The 19,261-nt window shown below is 39.3% G+C and overlaps 2 protein-coding genes across 4 annotated transcripts; both read right to left on the reverse strand.

Moving 5' to 3' along the window:
* Nucleotides 1–1,520: 1,520 nt before the first annotated feature.
* On the reverse strand, nt 1,521–4,001 carry LOC124190081 (beta-glucosidase A-like). 3 transcript variants are annotated; one of them, XM_046582631.1, is made up of 12 exons: nt 3,742–4,001; nt 3,549–3,673; nt 3,347–3,478; nt 3,155–3,277; nt 3,040–3,088; nt 2,945–2,971; nt 2,772–2,879; nt 2,539–2,696; nt 2,266–2,477; nt 2,028–2,212; nt 1,882–1,960; nt 1,521–1,813 (listed from the first exon to the last, which is right to left on the reverse strand). In XM_046582631.1, the coding sequence occupies exons 1-7, from the start codon at nt 3,905–3,907 to the stop codon at nt 2,857–2,859; spliced, it is 645 nt and encodes a 214-aa protein (XP_046438587.1). In that variant the 5' UTR covers nt 3,908–4,001; the 3' UTR covers nt 1,521–1,813; nt 1,882–1,960; nt 2,028–2,212; nt 2,266–2,477; nt 2,539–2,696; nt 2,772–2,856. The 3 variants fall into 3 exon arrangements, with proteins under 3 accessions (XP_046438587.1, XP_046438586.1, XP_046438588.1); XM_046582630.1 differs by having other exon boundaries at nt 3,549–3,679; XM_046582632.1 differs by lacking the exons at nt 1,521–1,813; nt 1,882–1,960; nt 2,028–2,212; ... (1 more) ...; nt 2,539–2,696; nt 3,040–3,088 and having other exon boundaries at nt 2,835–2,879; nt 2,945–3,013; nt 3,089–3,277; nt 3,549–3,679.
* On the reverse strand, nt 1,672–2,801 carry LOC124190301 (lactase-phlorizin hydrolase-like). Its single transcript, XM_046582926.1, has 6 exons — nt 2,772–2,801; nt 2,539–2,727; nt 2,266–2,477; nt 2,028–2,212; nt 1,882–1,960; nt 1,672–1,813 (listed from the first exon to the last, which is right to left on the reverse strand). Exons 1-6 carry the CDS (start codon nt 2,799–2,801, stop codon nt 1,672–1,674), a joined length of 837 nt encoding a protein of 278 aa, XP_046438882.1.
* Nucleotides 4,002–19,261: the final 15,260 nt, after the last annotated feature.

Consider the following 19,261-nt stretch of genomic DNA (forward strand, 5'->3'; position numbering starts at 1 on the left):
GCCGTAAAGAGGAAAAATTTCGTTTTCCAAAAATAGCATCTAAACTTATTGCGAAAATCGAGATCTCTTTAGATTCCCTTCTTCAAAGAGATCTCTTTAAAATCTATTTCACTTATACTTTACACTACACTTAAGATTCACTTATAGCTATATTTTACACAGCAATTTAGCCACTTTTAAGTTGTAGGTGGTAGCCGAACAACGGTTTGCACTCTTTCTAATTCATACCGGAGAGAAACTAGTGACACAGTCGCAGCACACGATTTTATTGGCTCTTGTGAGTTTGAATTTTGAGCAATGGCGTTTTGAAGTAGTAGCGGTGGCTTTGGGAAAAAAACCGGGGCCCGTTTGTGTTTTCGAGCTTTTTTTACTAGAATAATACCTTCAGGAAAATATGCTTCCTATGGATTTTTTTTATTTTATTTTTAATCTAGACCGATTAAAGCTAGTTGATCGTTCAATATTAGTTTGTTAAACAAAAATGTTTTTACTATTCTGCAAATTACGGAATGTCAATAAGACTTACCGAGAAAATGGCTCTTTTTATTTGCACATCATTCGAAAAAATCCTCATAACATTCACCTTGCTACACTATGGAAGCAACTTCTATCTATTAATAACAAAGAAATCTAGAACAACTTGATTAATGATTAAATTGATTAATGCCCAATTGAAAGGCAATTGTTTTACCACCTACATCTTTCTTTCCAACTTTACTGGGCCATAGCTCCACAAAAAAGAATTCGATATTACTTCTCCTCATGGTGACTTTCGCTCCAACAAAGGATGGAGCAAGGAAAGGAAAAACTCCCTCATCACTTAGAAACGGGGGTTCAGACCTAGAAACACATCCATATCTACCCTTTTGGAGGGAGCCTTTGCTTCTGCTTCATTTTTTCACACCATATCTCCAAAACCTGGGGTACGAAGCCATTCATATGCAAATTCTGATGCAGCAGTAGTCTCTGACTTAGACTAAGGTATTTCGTGTTTCCGTAGATACCTGGCTGCTCTTTTTCGGTCATCATACACAACTCTCTTTAATCAAATTCACTTTCTAAACCATACAAACCTTTGATCTCATCCATGACCTTGAGCTAGTCTTCCCTCTCCACCGAGGTGTACACCCCTCCACCTTTTTCAAATATCCCATGGCCACTTTCCTAGCCCGGAAAAGAAGATGTAGTTTCTTTATTTGCTTCGCCACCGTGTGTTCATATAGGTGGGCAGCATCAGGATTACTAGAGCAATTGGTCCAGTCTCTGGGATCAACCCACTTCCCATTGTTCCTACGATTTACGGTGTCAAAGACACAGTAAAGTCCTCTTCTCGGGTCCCTTCCTTCCAACCCCAACCGGTTCTGATACACCCTGTCGTCCTTGAAAAACAAAGAGTTTAGCCCGTCCATACGGGAAAACGTTTAAAAATGTGTCATCCATGACTATAGTTGCAAATTGCAATTGAATAAAAACTTGAATAACTACTTTAAAGATCTCTCTCCGGCAACAGTCAAAACAGGTCCAATAAAAACTGCAATAATATTCCAATAAAACACCCACCGGGTCTTTCCGGGTCTCGAAAACTAATCAAATAAATTCCCAGCCTTTTTAACAAACTTTCTCTTTTAAACTACACTAAAATCTTGATTAGAAATAGGAGTGATCTTACAACTATATAGGACTGTTGTTACATGGTTGATCCATCGTGAATCCATTGTCTTTGACAATTTTGGCATAGTAACGTGCCGAGGCTTTCTCCGTTCTGTTCAAATCTGTCGTTGCAAAGTCTATGGAAAATAGTCCAAACTTTTGCCTTTGATAAAAGAATTACACATTATCAAAATTAATCATTCATTAAAAAATGATGTTTACAAGACTTACGTAAATCCGTTTCCCCATTCAAAGTTATCAATTAACGACCAAGCAGCATAACCAGTGACTCGAACTCCATTTTTTATGGCTTCCAATGGTGTAATGCAATTTTAGTTAAAACCTTAAGGTATTGCACTTTTCAGGACCCAATGTACCTTTGAGCATAGAATTTATGTTGTGCTTGTAATAGTAAACTCGGATCATGTCGTCTACGTTTCCAGCCCGGTCACTAATACCATTCTCTGTAATAATAATTTCCGGGTTGTTGAACTTATCCTTAATCCAGTTCAAAGTGTTCCTCATGCCGAATGGTGTTATGGTCAACCAGTCGAAGCTTGATCTTATTTTTAAAATTATTATTGGACTGAATATGTCACAAAAAATCAAACTTACTGATAACAAGTTGGGTCAGAATAGCTCTCGATATCTTGGTCGTAACCATAATCAATTATTGATATATCTTGAATCTTATTAGCGGCCAGGTAACTGGTATAATAGTTAAGTCCAAAAAAATCTGCACTGCCTTGTACCAAAATCTTTTGTTCAGCCGTGAATTCCGGTAGTCGCGATTGATTAAATCCTTGTTGTGCGCTCTTATCGCCGATCTATATAATGGAATAAAAATTTTGTTTTCGGAAAACTTGTGATAAACATAAGTGTGAAGACTTTTTGTTTCATGACGTCTGGATAATCTCCAGTGCCGTAAATGGGATTGGCAATCCAACCTCCAAGAAATTGCAATGCCCTTTCGGCCGCTTCAATATTTTCTAATTGGTCGTCTTTCGGATCGTACCAGTTGATATTAACCGTTATTCCAACTTTCCCTGCAAAGTAAAATCGAGGATTTCTAAAAGACTTTTTCCAATCCTTTCCAGAAATTTTTTCCAATGTTGAAATACCGTTTTGAGTTGGTTTGAATGAGGTTTCATATGCTCGATATGCTCTGGCGTGAGCCAAAATAATATGGTGACTCACCTGATAGGTTTAAGTACCTGGCCCGTATGTCCCTTTGATTAAAAATAATATGTTGGATACTATTTCTATGCAGCTTTCATTTATTTTATAGAATTACCTGGCGCAGTATTTCCAGAACCGTATCCTGACGTCCAAGGAAAAATTGTTTAACATCAACAAACTCAAACTGTAATGAAATGTTAGAAATAAAACCTTGATATGCAATGACCCATGGTTCGTTTATAGTGATCCAATATTTCACCTGTTAAGGACGTTTTGTAAAATTGTCTAACAGAAATTAGAAAGCCAAAAAAGTGTAACAACTTACGTCGTTGCCAAACTCAGTATAACAGAGACGAGAATATTCTTCAAACCAATCGACAATGCTTATATTTAGCCATCCCCCAATCAGTTCTAGTGCTTGGGGTAAGTCCCAGTGATACAAGGTCACCTATTCATCACCCAGATTTTATTTTTTTTTTCATTTGCAACAAGTCACAGAGATAAAAAAAATTCTTACCATTGGTTCGATTTTGGCGGCTTTAAGCGCCGCTATCAACGTTTTGTAGTAATCAATTCCTGCCTGGTTAACTTCACCGATGCCGTTGGGGAGAACTCGGGCCCAGGAAATAGAAAATCGATAATGAGTAACCTATATGTGGGTTCGTTGTATATAAATGAGATTAGATATTTAATTCGTACAGTTATACATTTAAGATTACTCCTAATTTTTGAAGGGCTTCAATATCCTTTTGGTAGAAGTAGTAACTGTTACAAGCTACTTTTCCGGACGATCCGTCAGACACGTGATTTGGATCGTTCATCCAGACGTCGTAGATACTTAGTCCTTTGCCTTTTTATATATAAACAATTATTAGCTGTTGGCTGACTTTCAAAGCAGCATTTTAAATTTACCGTCAGCATTCCATCCGCCTTCAATCTGATAAGCGCTTGTAGCCGCAGCCCACATGAAGTCAGACGGGAAGTTGTCATAGACTAACGGTTCATCCACATAAATACCTGTAGTAAGTGCGAAGACGGCCAACTGCATTAAAAATCTGGCACAATTAGTGACCTTCATCTCAACTAAATTTCTGAATTTTAGAAAATAACAACGTTGTGGAGTAATAATGACTTAAGTGGGTACTGTCGAAGCGAAAAACTTTGACTAATAATAGGCTGATATTACAGTCACAATAAACCCAGACTTTATCTGTCTTGTGTGCCATAATAGATAAGACATATGAAGTTTGATCTAGTTTTTAGATCTAATCTAACCAGTAGGGATTCAAACTCAATTTAAAACCGACTGCAGTTGTTAAAACAAAAACAAATTTTCCTCATCTGCTGAAGGATCTGACACCTTTATTTAGTCCTTTATTGAATTCCTGTTGTAATTAACACGATTACCCAAATCAATTCGAATAAGTTACAGCATTTGGTCGTACGTGTCATTTTCTATAACTTTAATTGTTGTTTATGGGCGTTTATGGGCTCTGTAACAAAACGTGCATGATAACGACTCCAGTATCGGAAAATTCCTAGAATTTAAGCATAATAACCACCTAATCCATTGAATAAAATTATTTAAAGTTGTAAGTAACTGTTGTTTTTTTAATAAACAGCCAACTTATCAGTTGGGGATTCATCGCACCAGCTTCCTCCGAGGTCATCAACCGCGTAACTAAAATTTTGGTCGCTATCGTAGTCTATTGAGCTTGCTTAGTCTCAGAAAGTACGTTGGGAACATTATTTCCATACTGTATATGGCACATTTTGCAGTAACCTGTATACTCGTAAACCGAAAAAATGTTGAATAAGATAAAATTTGATTAATGTCTTTATTGAGACTCTTTAAGTGCCCCATACAAAAAGCAGAAATAGCTAGACAATGAAACAAGAAGGTTAGAATTTGTTTAAATTTGAATAGGCTTAGCAGACGAAACTCTAAGTCCAAAGGGTTGTCAAAGGTATGTAAAACATAAATAAATTGTAGCATACAACTTTGAAACAGATTCTCTGAAAAGGAAAATACTTGTAGCCGAATTGGCTGTTCCCTCAACAATTTCGGATATGCCTGATCGGTGTTAACATGTCATCTACCACAAATTTTTGGTTTATTCAACTATCATCACGCAACATCTACGGGGACGTACCCTGTGCCAACAGAAAAATTGTGGATGCAAATAATTCACACTGGGAAATGCCATTGGGATCTAGCTGTTTCTGGTTTTCCTGTGTGTAGAAACAATGATGTTGCTGTTTATGACAGCATGGGGTTTGAAAGAGTTTCAGAAGAGGAAACCGTGAAAGCCATTTCCAGCTTACTGGGTCGCACTAACTACAACTTAATTGCCCCAAGCTGTCAAAAACAAGCTGACAAAAGTAGTTGTGGTGTTTTTGCTGTTGCTTTTGCTGTTGAAGTTGCTTTAGGAGCAGACCCTTCAACTATTGCCCTGGTGAAAGAAGCGCAAATGAAGGACCATTTAAAAGAATGTTTACGAGATTAGATATAAAACCTTTTCCCAAAACATCGACATCTAAGGTGCAACCGGCAATCTAAGACAAAAAGTATGGAAAATAACCAGTTAAAAATAATCTCATTGTTGCTTTATGTTGTTTATCCTTCCTCCAACACAAATGTCAATTCAGTTTTCCCGTACTTTTGTTGATTTCAAGTTTTTACTTCTAAAATGGATACAATACAATTTGACACAACACCCTGCGTACTGTCTAAAATTTGTTGTATCTAAATGGGGGGGGGGGTAATCTGCATGAATGATTTTAAATTTTTTTCCGATTCATGCGGCGATTCATGCAGAATACCTTCATGCAGTCATGCAGACTTGTCATTCAGATTACCAACACCCCAAACTTATTCACCTATTCCTACTATTCACCGAGTACTAGCAACCCTTTTTTACAACGCCTACAATTTATCATACGAAGCTCTTTCACGTTTATTTGAAGCACACTTCTTAATGCTTGTTAAAGTGATTCATGCATTTTGAAAATTATTGTTGCAAAGTATTAACCTCATTTGAGATTATGCAACAATTTTTGGAAAATCACTGTAACAAAGGTTGCAATTTTTCATGAAAATTGGGTTAAAAATTCTCAAAGGGCAGAAAGCCGAGTCTCTGGTATCTAAAAAAAAGCACAGAAAAAAATAGACAAACTGAGGTAATAAAGTTTAATTTTTCATTAATAATTTAGATCTGTGCTAATGAGTTGTTACGATGTAATGTTATACCTAGAAAGGTCCCGTCACAGCAACGCCCCCCCCCCCAAGTGCAACACAGCTTTTTGGTGTGTTTTTAGATGAATCAAAATTCGCATAATTATCTCGAATCGATTTTCCCGTACACTTCATCTTCACGTCAGGTTTGTAACAAGTTTAGCATTTACTGTATCTTTCGTCCATGTTTTTTGGGTTATTCTCGTGACCTTTTTTAAATCCAGTAAAAGACCAAACAGGGTTAAAATAGAATGGGTGTGTACAGAATCGACTCGATCAAGTTTTTTGATCATATGATGATCACGTGATCTCTATAAATTCACACATAACTCGTTGAGCAACCCTACGTAGAGTTAAAACATATTTAGCGTTGCCCTTGACTTTTTATAGACAATGGACAAGAAAATTTGTTAATTAAAAAAACAGCAGACGACTAAAAATTTCGATACCAAGAAAGCGTGGTCCCAATAGCTTCCTAGTGAATGGAATCGAATAAGTTTATTCATCGCAGCCCATTTTACAAAGTATTAATTTTTTTATAATTTGTATTTTAATTATGTTAACTAAAAGGAGTAAGTGACGTGTGAAATGTTAGACCAGTTGGACCTGTTGTTCGTGCTCGTCCAGCCAAACGCCCGATTGTCTTAACGCCTATATCTTTTCCTGTACAGCTGCAACGAAATTGACTGCCGAATGTTATGTGTCGTCCAATAGGTATTATGGAATTGGTTCGTTAACAACAAAAAGCAATTTTTATTATCGTTAATAGTTCCAAGCCAAGATGTGCCTCGTGATTTGGAAATATCCACTACAACTTCTACTGTGGCCACTCTAAAAATGGATGCTATTGTTAGTCATTAATTTTCTTTGAATGTGGAACCTGCTTTGAAACCTGTTCAAGTTCCATTATCCATTCATGATGGCAGCACAAATTCCTACGCCTAGAAAATGTTACCAAATCAATCTCAATGTATTTTGTCTCATGATACACACGTTTCATTAATTTTAATAATTACTGAATCCCACTATAATAATTGTATTCCAGGTTCATTACCTGTCAATTTTGGTTTTCTCTGTGCTACTGAAAAAAGTAGACCACAAATTAATGTGGTAACCACTTCCAAATCTTTCTATTCTAACATCTCATATCGATGATACTGGGAGTCCATTTACAAAAATTTTTAATCTACAAAATGTAACCAAGGTGAACAGGTTGCTACGAAACAGTTGTTTCATTTCACAAATGATTTAGCATAACAATATTACAACAACAGACCATCTATACAAATAGTTACAGGTTCGACTAGTGGAAAATCTGATTTCTAAACAAAAACCCCAGCCAGTCGAGTGATATGGCTCCAGGAACCTTTTATTCTTTTAATTGATTCGTGGAAGCGTCTTTCAAAAAAAAAGTTATGCTCAAGTAGGGAAAGGAATAACTCTGTGGACTGACGTAAGAGAAAATTTAATTGTTATTTCTATTTATGTTAAGTAATGTTGGATATCAAAATATCACAGATTGCACAGGAATTAGTCAAAAGTGGAGGGCATCAGTATGGCGGTGTACACCCGAGTCCATAAATATCTACCCCCCACCAAAAAAAAAAAGAAAGGCGCGAAAAATAATGGTACCGCAAAGAAATTGGTTGCGCTATTACTGTCATCTAGAAAAGTCTTTTTTCAATGCAAAACAAGTGGAAAGGATGGGTGATAAGCATATTTTTTTACATGACAGTAAGCGCACAACCAATTTTGTTGCGGTACTATTATTTTTCGCGCTTTTCTTTTTTTTTGGGGGGGGGGGGGGGGGTAGATATTTATGGACTCGGTTGTACAAGTGCAAGACAAATACAGGGATCTTTTAAAAAGTATAAGGATATTTCTGACGCAAAAAAAAAACAAAGGGAGACCAAGCCTTGGAAGTTCTACGACGCCTTCCACGATGCAGTAAAAGATAAGTCAGAAATATCTCTTAAGCATATCAGAGAAAGTGGTGCATGCAAACGTGACTTGCATGATGATAAGGTATTCTCTTTGTTTTTATTACACAATTACCTTGCGTTGAGTTGAATTTTTGATTTAATTGAATAGAGAGTAAACCGTTAATAAGTATAATTGTAAAGCAGGATCGGGACTATGTACAAATTGAAGATTCAGATGACGCTGATCCCGAGAGTTATTCATTAAAGAAGAAGAAGAAAAAGAAAGCAAGAGATTACTTTGAAGAGGCTATGATACAAGAGAAGAAAAGACAAGAGAAAGAAGAAAAGTGTTATCTAGAATTGAAGCCAAGGAAAAAGAAATCCTTCGTTATGTGAAAGAATTTAAAAGAAGTGGCTTACGAAAGGCAATTCAAGCAGAGACAATTGGGCTTAATTTAGCTGCCATCGCCGCCTCACTAGTTGGTAAAAGCAAAACTTTGAGTGAGGATACCCCTTGAAACTGTTCAGTTGGAATTTGACTTATGCTACTACTATGATACTAGTTTGCTTTCATTTAATTTGTTCAATCTTTGTGTAAATGCTGCTTTCAGTTCTACTTCATCTCGTCTCATGATCTCGTTTTAAGCCTGGTTTCTGAATTAGTTTAAAAAGGGTTATCAACCAGGCCAAAGTATTTATTTGTTTCTTCTATTCTTTGATTATTATTATTTTTTTGTTCGTGTCTGGACTCTTCGTGTCTTGTGTTTTTTCCACGGACGATTCTCGATCGATCCTCGGTCGATTTTTTTTCTCTCCCTCTCCCCCTCTGCCAACAAAAGGTAGCTATTGGGATCAAATTAAGGAAAAGGGGGGGGCGATCATAAAGATGTCGGGTTCTCACCCATATTGTCTTAGTTTTACGAGCATCTCCAATTCAACGGACTACTCCCCTTTCGTTCAAAAGCAAAAGTGTCGAAACCAAAAAGTTCGCTACTGCGGACAACAGTCAGTCGACGGCAAACCTTCAACAAGTGAAAATGGACCAACGATCCTCTGTGAGACTAGTGGTGAACGATACGCTCGTAGTCGCGTACTTCGCAACAAACATAGCAGTAACCTTTATTCGTCGTTCTACGGCGGAAGGGTTAGAGTGTTCAATCCGCCCAGTGTTCGGGCCAGATACATAGTTCACAGATCCGGCAACGTCGAGAGTACACTTAATAGAGGGTGAAATTAGTTTACCGTTACATTACGCTGGACAACAGACAGTCGTCCCCGCGTACGTCGTTCAAAACGATGAAATTGGTGTCCTGATAGTGCTCGAAATGGATTTCTTATTAGCGCTAAAAGGCAGGCTGCTCAGTCAACATGGAGACGAAAAAATGAATCCACATTACCCCATCCCGGGTGAGGAAGACTTAACTGCATCCCGCCCCATCCATTCCACAGGATTGACCGTATCCATGGGATCACTCGCCTGGCAGCAACAATCAACTTATGAAATGGAACCCAGTCAAGACGGTCAATACCACTTTGAATCAATAACAAACACCAGATTCCCAATCTTAGGACGCATAAACCTCCGAATGGGACCCAGCGGGGAGCATCCTAGGCCTTAATTTCCTGAGGCTAGCGGAATTCAGGATCGAATTCCCCGGCGCCACCATCCGGTGGCCACAGACTCTCGCAGTCCACCTGGTACGTCGCCGCGCGGTGGCGATGAACGGGCCAACCTGCCACAGATGCCGCCAACCGGGCCACCTGCGCTCGCAGTTCACGGGCCGACCGCGCCCGGAAGAAAGGGCCATTGCCGCACGGCCCCAGCAGTAATTTTTTTTTATCTCTCCTTCTTTTCACTGTGGTCCTTCCTCGTCCCTTACCATTTAAATTTCCCCCTTCTTACAACATTTATTTCCATGAATATTTTTCAAATGGGTATCACTAAAACTCGGGATTCGGGGCTCGGGGAACTAAAACTCGGTAAATTCACTCGGGGATCGCCATTTTGTCGTCTGCTATTAAGTTGTTTCCCGAGTTTTAGAATTTTTAGACGGGGTGTCGGGTTTAAACAAGGGTAACTAAAACTCGGGGAATGTACTCGGGGGTCGCTGATTTTGACGGGCCCACCCACTTCGAAATAAGGAAGAAACTTTTTTGCTGTCAATGTGTTTGAATCATTGATGGAAAATTCCATGTTTTTCATATTAAAATAGAGAAAGAATTCAAGATGATTTAATGATTGATTTCCTGTTGCGCAGTAATAGCCTACAGCGCAAACATGGAACTTGTAGGAGAGGGGTTACAGATTGTTGTTAACAGCGAAACCAGAAACAAAGTGCTCAATTCCCTAGAGGCTCAAATCTAGAATCTTGTCTTTCTCAATTCCCTAGAGGACATCATCCTCTCACCCCATCTCTCAGACTCTCACCCCATCTAGAAAAAACAGTTTGACTTCTTTCACGTAGCCTGTCATCAGAGTGTGTGTAATTCACCCATAGTTTGTTGAACTGTTCACTTGTGAAGACTCATTTTTGGTTCCTGATGAACATGTAATAAAAATGAAAACTTTTGGTTCAGCAGCAAATCAAGTGACTAAATGGCTGGCTGAACTTAAACCCACGGATAAAGTGCCTTTTATGCCCCCTGGGGGATATGTCTACATTTACACGTGGAGTGACTGTCCCACCAAGAAAGGTAAACGGAAAGTTAATACAATTTGTGATGCATAGTGATAATTGATGATAATTAAAATGAGTAGGCCTATATTTGTCAAGTATTGCTTTTATGAATTCCCCAATTAGGAATTCTTATTGACTCGTATCTAAATAGTAAATAATATGAAGTAAGTAGTATTCAATACTGCGCGTATTGAATAGTAAATTCACTCTAGTTCACATTCGACTAGTTGACTTTCATGAAAAAATGTATATATTATGTTAAATTTTCCCTTATACTAATCGCGGCCATTAAAATAATTAAACAAGATTATGGCGTAAAGATGGATATCGTTTTTATCAAAACGGAAACAGTAATTTCGACTTTAACGGGATTAACGGAAAGATAATTACTTCAAGCTGCAAAGGAAGGAAGAACCTCAAGATAAAGTAACATTCAAAAGGGACGCATACCAGCTTGATAACGACCAATATGCAAATATCATCATTATTCAATACGTGGGCGACGAAAAAGAAGCTGTTGGTTACCCCCACAGAAATGCGAAAAAAGATTCAAAAATGTCTGTCAATTTCATTGGTACGCGCCCTTCTCTTTTGAAAGCAATGAAAACAGAAGAGGGAACCCCCATTCAGGTTTATCGTAAAACATAAGCTTCTTGTCCTCGAGAACTTGAAAGCCATATGCTCGCAGAGATGTAAAACAAGTGGCAAATGCTCAATTTCAAAGAAGACTTAAATCAAATTTAAGTAGCAATGTCCTTTGGAACTTAATGTATATCATAGATGACACAAAATTTGTGAAGCGGCTTGTTATTGATAAAGATGATTTGATGATTTTCTGTTTTCAAGATGAGCTTTTGAAAAAACTAAAGTGTGTTCTAAACAGACGAGATTTAAAACCACAACAGCAATCGTACGACACAACATTTATATTGGGGGATTATTATTTATCTTTTCTTTTCTTCAGGGAAACGGAACTGGAATCCGCTCCAGCGATCCCATGTATATTTTTTATTCACGAAAGAATATTGATGGAAACGCACGAAGAGTTTTGGTCACTTGTTGTAAGGTATATTCCCGAACTGCCAAGCAGCAATAACACCTATATCGTAACGGATCAGGATAAAGCAATCGACAGTGCAATTCAAAAATTTCTCCCGGACATTGATTTGTTCCGTTGCTATAATCATGTCGTTGATGACATAAAAAGGAAAGTTAGCACAATTGCTGTGTTATCTGCTGATGAAAAAAAAACCGTTGTCAATCAGTGACGAGGGCTATTTGGACGGAAGACAAAAGAAGATTATTTGGAATTGTTGGCGGAATTCCAGGTTGAACGGAATCAAGAATTTTCAATTTACTTTATCAGAAACATCCATCCAAATATTGACAGAATTGGTACTTGGGCTTGTCAAAAATACGGAGCATCAAAAATGACAACGAATCAATCGGAGTCGCTAAATTGTGTCATAAAAGATCTAAATAATTGGAAAGAATATCCGATAGACGCCATGGTGTTAAGCCTTTTCCCCTATCACAATATTATACAACGTCGAGATCCTTCGAGGCCGTTACAATTATGGCCAACACCGAATCATTCCTCATCTGGCTGGCCTTTGCAACCAAACTAGAGACAAGCCCGTCCTTCCCGAAATAATTGATCCCACTACCATCATAATAAAAATCAAAGATGCTGAAAAAAATGTTGATGTCCACTTTAAAAAGTGTGAAGCCAACGCAAACGATAAGCAGAACATCGCTATGAACGAGAAACATGATCTTTTGTCAGTTTATGAAAGAGCCCTAGCAGTTATTCAAGACAAAGAGTGTATCCCAATGCCAACAATGACGGGAGAATTTATCGTAAAAGGAACACTCGGGTCATCTCATGTTGTCACTCTATTGCCCAAAATATCTTGTACGTTTTCGGGATCTAGTAATTGTTATCATGTGTTGGCCTGCGAAATGGCTATTGGTCGACGACAAACAACCTCAAAACAACCAAATGTTGCGGCCTATATAAAGAGGAAGAGGAAGTATGCGGACAAAACGTCAGGAAGAAAACGTCCGAGAAAGAACGACAAACCACCAAAGCAAGATAAAATGCAAGACTACACGAAGAAACGTTATTGACGGTGGAGGTGAAAATTATGGCAGTCATGATACGCTCTTTAAAAATATTAAAAAAATGGAGCGATCCTTAATGAAGTTGAGTTCTAAAACAATGGAGGTTAAGACAAAGAGAGAGAAAAAATAGCTAGTATTCCTCCTACTAACAACGACAAGTCATTCTCCTTTTACTATCAAACATCTTACTTTGATTCAAATGCAAGCTTTACAAGTGAAAAGGGCCGTATCAGGGAGAAAAAAAGGAAGAGGCACGAGAGAAGTGGAATGAAGCAAAGATAGAGCGCTTCGTCGATCCCTCACCACAACACCTACAGGTAAGCCAAACATTCAAACCAAGTATTGCGGACACCATAAATTTTTTTTTATTTAGGTGAAATTAGGATCGAAAACCCCAGCTCCGCATCATTCCTCAATACCTGGCGAATTACAAGTATAAACTAATCAAGGTTTTGTAAAATAATATACAGCAAAAAATAATTGTAATATTTTTTTTCAGTTAAATAGCGGATCAAGATCTCGGAGCCCGTTTGGAACACAACGTTCACTGAGTTCAATTAAGTCAAGTGTCAGTTCTCGCAGTCCGTGTCGACGAACCCAACTAGCGAGTCCAGCTACGTCAAGATCAAGATCTCGGAGCCCGATTGGATAACAACGTTCAGCAAGTTCAACTAAGTCAAGTGTCAGATCTCGCAGTCCATGTTGATCCCAGCAACTAGCGAGTCCAGCTTCGTCAAGATCAAGGAGCCCGCTTGGATCACAACGTTCACTGAGTTCAACTAAGTCAAGTGTCGGTTCTCGCAGTCCGTATCGACGAACCCAACTAGCGAGTCCAGCTACGTCAAGATCAAGATCTCGGAGCCCGATTGGATCAAAACGTTCAGCGAGTTCAACTTAGTCAAGATCAAAATCCGGGAGCCCGTTCGGATCACAACTGCAAAGACAATGGACTTCTATCACATCGCCAAAACGATTCAATCCATTAGAATCTCCCTTGATGGAAGACGGGAGATGTGTAGATGTGTCAACGGAGAGTGTAGAGATCGCCTCTCTAAGTACTGAAAAAACACATCGACCACTCGTCATGGCCAATTACTTCTGCAATGTTGTCTTTAATGACGAGGAAATAAAAAAACATTAAAAGAGAAGTGTGGCTGTTTGACCGAGATATGAGTGCCGCAAGGACCATCCTACGCAGGCAATTCTCTGGTGTCGGTGGATTCTGCGAAACTTTTATGGGGGAATTCCCTGGACAATTTCCAAATGCAAAACAAAGAAGTGGCTACAAATTATGCATGATGGCATAAATCATTGGATACTGGCTGGTTATGGCTTTGAATCGATGCCAGAAGATACGGTTTGTGTATAAGACAGCAACAAAAATGGAAAACAGACTAACTTAGTGGTCTCTTGTTGCGCTAGCATTCTTCAAAGCACAAAAGAAAATTTCAAGATAAGCACAATGGCTGTCCAACAACAAGAATATAATGACTGTGGAGGTTCTGTCATTGCCTTTGCAGCGGCACTTTTACACGGAAAAGATCGTCACCGAATTTCTTTCGAGCCAAAAAAACTTGTTTCTCATCTAAATATGCCGTACTAACCAAATAATGACTCCTTTTCCTTTGAAAACCGAAACCCGCATTCCAACGCTGCGTTACGAAGAAACCTGGGATATTCCTCTTTTTTTTAGCTGTAGAAGACCTGCGATATTGAAAGGAGACCAAGATGAATGGATGGCCCAATGTAAAACTTGCAAACAGTGGTTTCACCCAGTTTGTGAAAATATTCCTGATGATGCCAAAACTAAGAAATTTCGCTGGCGTTGTACCAAATGCATTTTTTCTCATGTTTAATTTTTAATTCATGTGCTTAACGTCAGTTTGTATTTAATTATCAATGTTTCATTATAATAAACTCAGCTATTCAAGACGAAACAAATCTTTTCTTAAGTGTCAGTTCACTTTTTCAGAGTAAAAAAAAGTAACAAATATCCCCAAATTTACTTACCTTTTAGTTTTTTACAGTACCCGAGTTTTACTCGGAGTTTTGAAAAATAACTATAATTCGAATATTGTCAAAGTTCACAGTCAAACAGGGTTTGTAATAAGAATCCCCGAGTTTACAATCCCCGAGTTTTAGTCGGAGTTTTGAACGGACTAAAACTCGGGAAACAACTTCATAGCAGACGACAAAATGGTGACCCGACCCCAGAGTGAATTTCCCAAGTTTTAGTTCCCCTACCCCCGAGCCCCAAATCCCGAGTTTTAGTGATACCCTTTTTCAAATACTTGTTTTTTTTCTCCCCTCATTTGTCACATCGTATAGTATATGTGCCTTATTCGTTTACAATCCGCCTTGCCCCAGTTTCCCCTCCATTCTTATGACGCTCTCGCTTCATATATCTCAGTTTTGTTTTCAATTATCCACCACTATCCCAATTCATATATATTTTTTCTTTTGGTAGTTGATAACTACTATGATTGTTTTCTTTTCTCGTTTTTTTTCCCGATTGCTTATTTCTATCACTGAACCCCTTTTACTTTACACCAAGAATACCCGTCTTCCACCCCAGTTTCCCAATGCGTTCATTTTTTCTTCCTTTCAATATAACCATTTCGGTTTGTTTCTCTCCTCGTTCTCTCTCTCTTTCTCAAATTTTTCTGCTGTCGCATACTTGGATGTTTCTTTTCTCTCTCCAGCAATCCCCAGTTTCCCAAAATATGTGCGTACCTAAACGCAACGGTACTATACTACTGTCTCCCGTTTTAAATTTGTGCCAAAATGCCGACTCTTAGAGTCGTCTCTAAAGGAGACGACTCTGTAATGCGACGGAGGCAGCCCCACCCACTTAAAGATGGCCGCCACCAAGCACGTCACGCCCTGACGTCACGACCTGACGTCACGACCGGCACTACCCGACGTCACCCCCGACGTCACGCGGACGCAGCAGCCCGGTCAGCACTTCCAAACCCAAGATGACTTGCCACACTAACCCGTTCCAACTGGCCGCGCCATCCCGATATGACTTAGCGCGCCAGCCACGGATCAGCTCATCTTCCCCGCTCATTAACCCCCATATATAAACCGCACTTATCCATGTCTCTCGCTCTCTCGCTGTACTCCCTTCCTATTGACCGGACGTCAATACATCTGTCTGTCATACTCGACTTGTCTGAGGGTACTCTCTGTAATCATTCAATCGGGGTATTACACTTGCAATAGTTATTGTAATATTTATGCGAGTGCAAATATTTATTTTTTTGCAAAACATAACAGAGAAATATAAGTTAATCTGGATCTTCAAAGTAATCTACGACTGCAGCATAATTTGCTGCAATATCATTTCTTTTCTTTACGGCTCTTTCATATAGGAAGCCGTCGTCGCCAGGGTTATCCTGTTATTCATCCTGCCAATCGTTGTTGTGAACTACATCGTTAGGAAGGATACAAGGTATGTCAAGTGTTTAATTATGGAAGCAGCACGCAGCAACAATCATGCAGGCGAAAAAGTCAAAATTTCTCACATCGACAGTTCGTAGCCTCCTTAATTTTCCCTTTAGTCGGGCAAAATTTCTTTCGATTTGTTAACGATTGTTTGCAAGGGCATTGTTATAGCGTATCTGAAACTACACGATATTTGAGAATGATATGACAGAAAACATGGTATTATTTTATATATACTACATCATGTAATTCACGATCGAAACTGATCGAAAAAAGATCGAAATAATCGATCAGTTTTTCGATCATTTCCCATTTAATTCCCCGGGGATCGAGATCTGAACAACACTGCAAATTTTTATGCTATCCCGCCACATATGGTTAAATGTGTGTGTTAAAGAATAAAAGAACTTTCTCTTCCCCAAAAGATAAAATTAAGCAGAGAAACTTTACCCCACCAATAATGTGTTGGCATTTGACTGCAAATACCTACTTTCAGACATTGCTCACGATTCTTGTTACTTATCCATTACGTCAGGCAGATCATCACCCATTATATAATCCTTGTTCACAGTCACTGCAAATTAATGCCAAAGGCTATATAATTCATCTAGTAAACTGAACTTCATAAAAAAGTACATTTTCACATTCTAGTGGACTGATGGATAAATGGACTTCTCAGTTTTAACCTCCTTTTTGTTGAAATAGAAATTAACACGTGAGCCTGTTTTCTGCAAAGAACGCTTTTTATTGCTACTAGCTTAGTCACAATCGTCGACAGCATCTCTCCCATTCCTTTTGTCTGGGTAGGTCCTTCCCCCCCCCCTCCCTTCGTTACTGGCTATCCTGCGTTGCCGCACTGTCCAGTTTGTTCATCTTTTACACTCAACACCTCCCCTCAAACTGGACCCCCAAAAATAAACATGATCACAGAATACACAACATATTTGAATCAGACATCAATACTAGGTTCTGTGTCACAAGACAAACAATAAAAATAAGAAAAAAAAAAACTAATAGCCTCCTTTAACTCTTCAGTTATACCTCCCCTATATCCCGAACGCCAATATTGTCACGGGGATACTTGAAGTGAGTGGCAGCCTAGTGGTTGAAGCGGTCGATTCCCACAAGAGCAGTACTAGGTTCAAGTCTGTGCAGGTCATCATCTCTTTTATTATGTCGATCGTAACGCTTCCTTTTTCTGTCCGCTTCTTCTTCTTCTCTCTCACGCCGGCGTTTGTATTGACGGCATTTAGCTCTAACATGCGTAGTGGAGTTGCACTCCCAGCATGTTCTCGGTATACCAGCGTGTTGACTGGAAGGGTGGCTTCTTCCTTTCTTCTGACCATACTGGGCAGGAAGTGCTTGCTCTTTGTGCTCTTCATGCTGTGATTCATCTCTGTTCGGCTTACTGAGAAAGGCAGTATCAGATGTCGATTTTGCTTCTTCATCGTTGCGCAGGCTCTTGTCCAATGCTATAAGGCGAGTAGTCAGTTTCTTGAGAGTTTTCTCTGCAACAGGCGTGCTGTCCCATGCAAAGGCAAAAACACGGAACTCTGGAGGAAGCGACATGAGTATCTTTGCCATTATTTGATTATCATCAATAGCTATGTTGAGGCTCTTCAGACGGAATGCTATCTGTTCCAACTCAGTCAGGAAGCTTGATACACTTTGGCTTGGCCGAAAGGTGCATCCATAGAACTTTGTCCACAATAGGGTTGCATTGTCTGCGGCAGCTTCTTCATATTCAGTCTCCAATTTCATCCACATCTCTTGGGCTGTGCTACAAGACATCAGGATCCTTGATTGTTCTTCTTTGATGGCGCCAAAAATGTTCTGCATTGCCCTGGTATTTCTCTTGTTCCAGTTGGTTATATCAGCTGCATTTTCAATCACCTGGTCAGCATTGCGTCTCTGATTGTGGTAATAAAACGAGAAGATGGTTAGGTTTGTGATATCCATGGCAGCCGCACATTATCTCAATGTGGAATCTCCCTCACATCATCTCGATGTGGAATAACTCTCACATTATCTCAATGTGGAACCTCTCTCACATCATCTCGATGTGGAATACCTCTCACATTATCACAATGTGGAATCTCCCTCACATCATCTCGATGTGGAATACCTCTCACATTATCTCAATGTGGAACCTCTCACATCATCTCGATGTGGAAAAGCACTCAGATGCTTGCCACTCTAGCACACACTTGTCCACAATCATATGATGGAATTTAGCCAGAGTGACCAAACAGATTGAGAAAGAAACACAAAAAAGAGAAATGTCCAGCAAACACAAACACACCAAAAACAAAATCAAGTGGCAGAGATTAAGCACTCACGCCGGGATCTAAGGTTGTCAATTTAATAGTTGGTACCACGCCACAGATAGGCATCTCATATCGCGTTGTTGTCAGGCACGGATCACACACATAAAGAAAATAATAAATCATCAATAAACTCACTTCAGCAGGTTGCCGTTGAGTCCCGTTCACGACCTCCCAAAGCTCAACACTTTGTAATGCCAGCTTCATTCCAAATTTCCAAGACGCGTAGTTTTTCCCATCCAGACACCATACAACATGGCGGCCGCCATCTTTCTCCATCACTCCAGAAAAGAATTTCTAATTTCTTGGGAACAGTTAGCCGGGGACACACACACAAAAAAATAATTGATCAAACAGAGTAGCTGTTAGCTGTGCGTACAGCTGGGCCCATAACCTGTTGAAATAGAAATTAACACGTGAGCCTGTTTTCTGCAAAGAACGCTTTTTATTGCTACTAGCTTAGTCACAATCGTCGACAGCAATGAGTCTCTCTCCCATTCCTTTTGTCTGGGTAGGTCCTTCCCCCCCCCTCCCTTCGTTACTGGCTATCCTGCGTTGCCGCACTGTCCAGTTTGTTCATCTTTTACACTCAACACTTTTTTGCCTTCGCCTTTGAATCTCCTCCTGCTATCTCCGACTGGGAATTTGATGCGGCAACTTGCTCCCTAACCCCTAATCAACGCCTGGTAACGATGGAATTAC

This window comes from Daphnia pulex, chromosome 3 (genome assembly GCF_021134715.1).
Source record: "Daphnia pulex isolate KAP4 chromosome 3, ASM2113471v1".
Classification (NCBI taxonomy): domain Eukaryota; kingdom Metazoa; phylum Arthropoda; class Branchiopoda; order Diplostraca; family Daphniidae; genus Daphnia; species Daphnia pulex.

Bases quoted from the DNA above. Each gene is read 5' to 3' on its own strand.
- LOC124190301 (XM_046582926.1), bottom strand. From the start codon at position 2,801: ATGAAACCTCATTCAAACCAACTCAAAACG. The intron at 2,728-2,771 runs GTATTTCAACAT...GATTGGAAAAAG, and splicing joins ATTCAAACCAACTCAAAACG to TCTTTTAGAAATCCTCGATT. The intron at 1,961-2,027 runs GTACATTGGGTC...CACCATTGGAAG, and splicing joins CATAAATTCTATGCTCAAAG to CCATAAAAAATGGAGTTCGA.
- LOC124190081 (XM_046582630.1), bottom strand. From the start codon at position 3,907: ATGAAGGTCACTAATTGTGCCAGATTTTTAATGCAGTTGGCCGTCTTC. The intron at 3,680-3,741 runs GTAAATTTAAAA...ATATATAAAAAG, and splicing joins AGGCGGATGGAATGCTGACG to GCAAAGGACTAAGTATCTAC. The intron at 2,972-3,039 runs GTTTTATTTCTA...CTTGGACGTCAG, and splicing joins ATGGGTCATTGCATATCAAG to GATACGGTTCTGGAAATACT.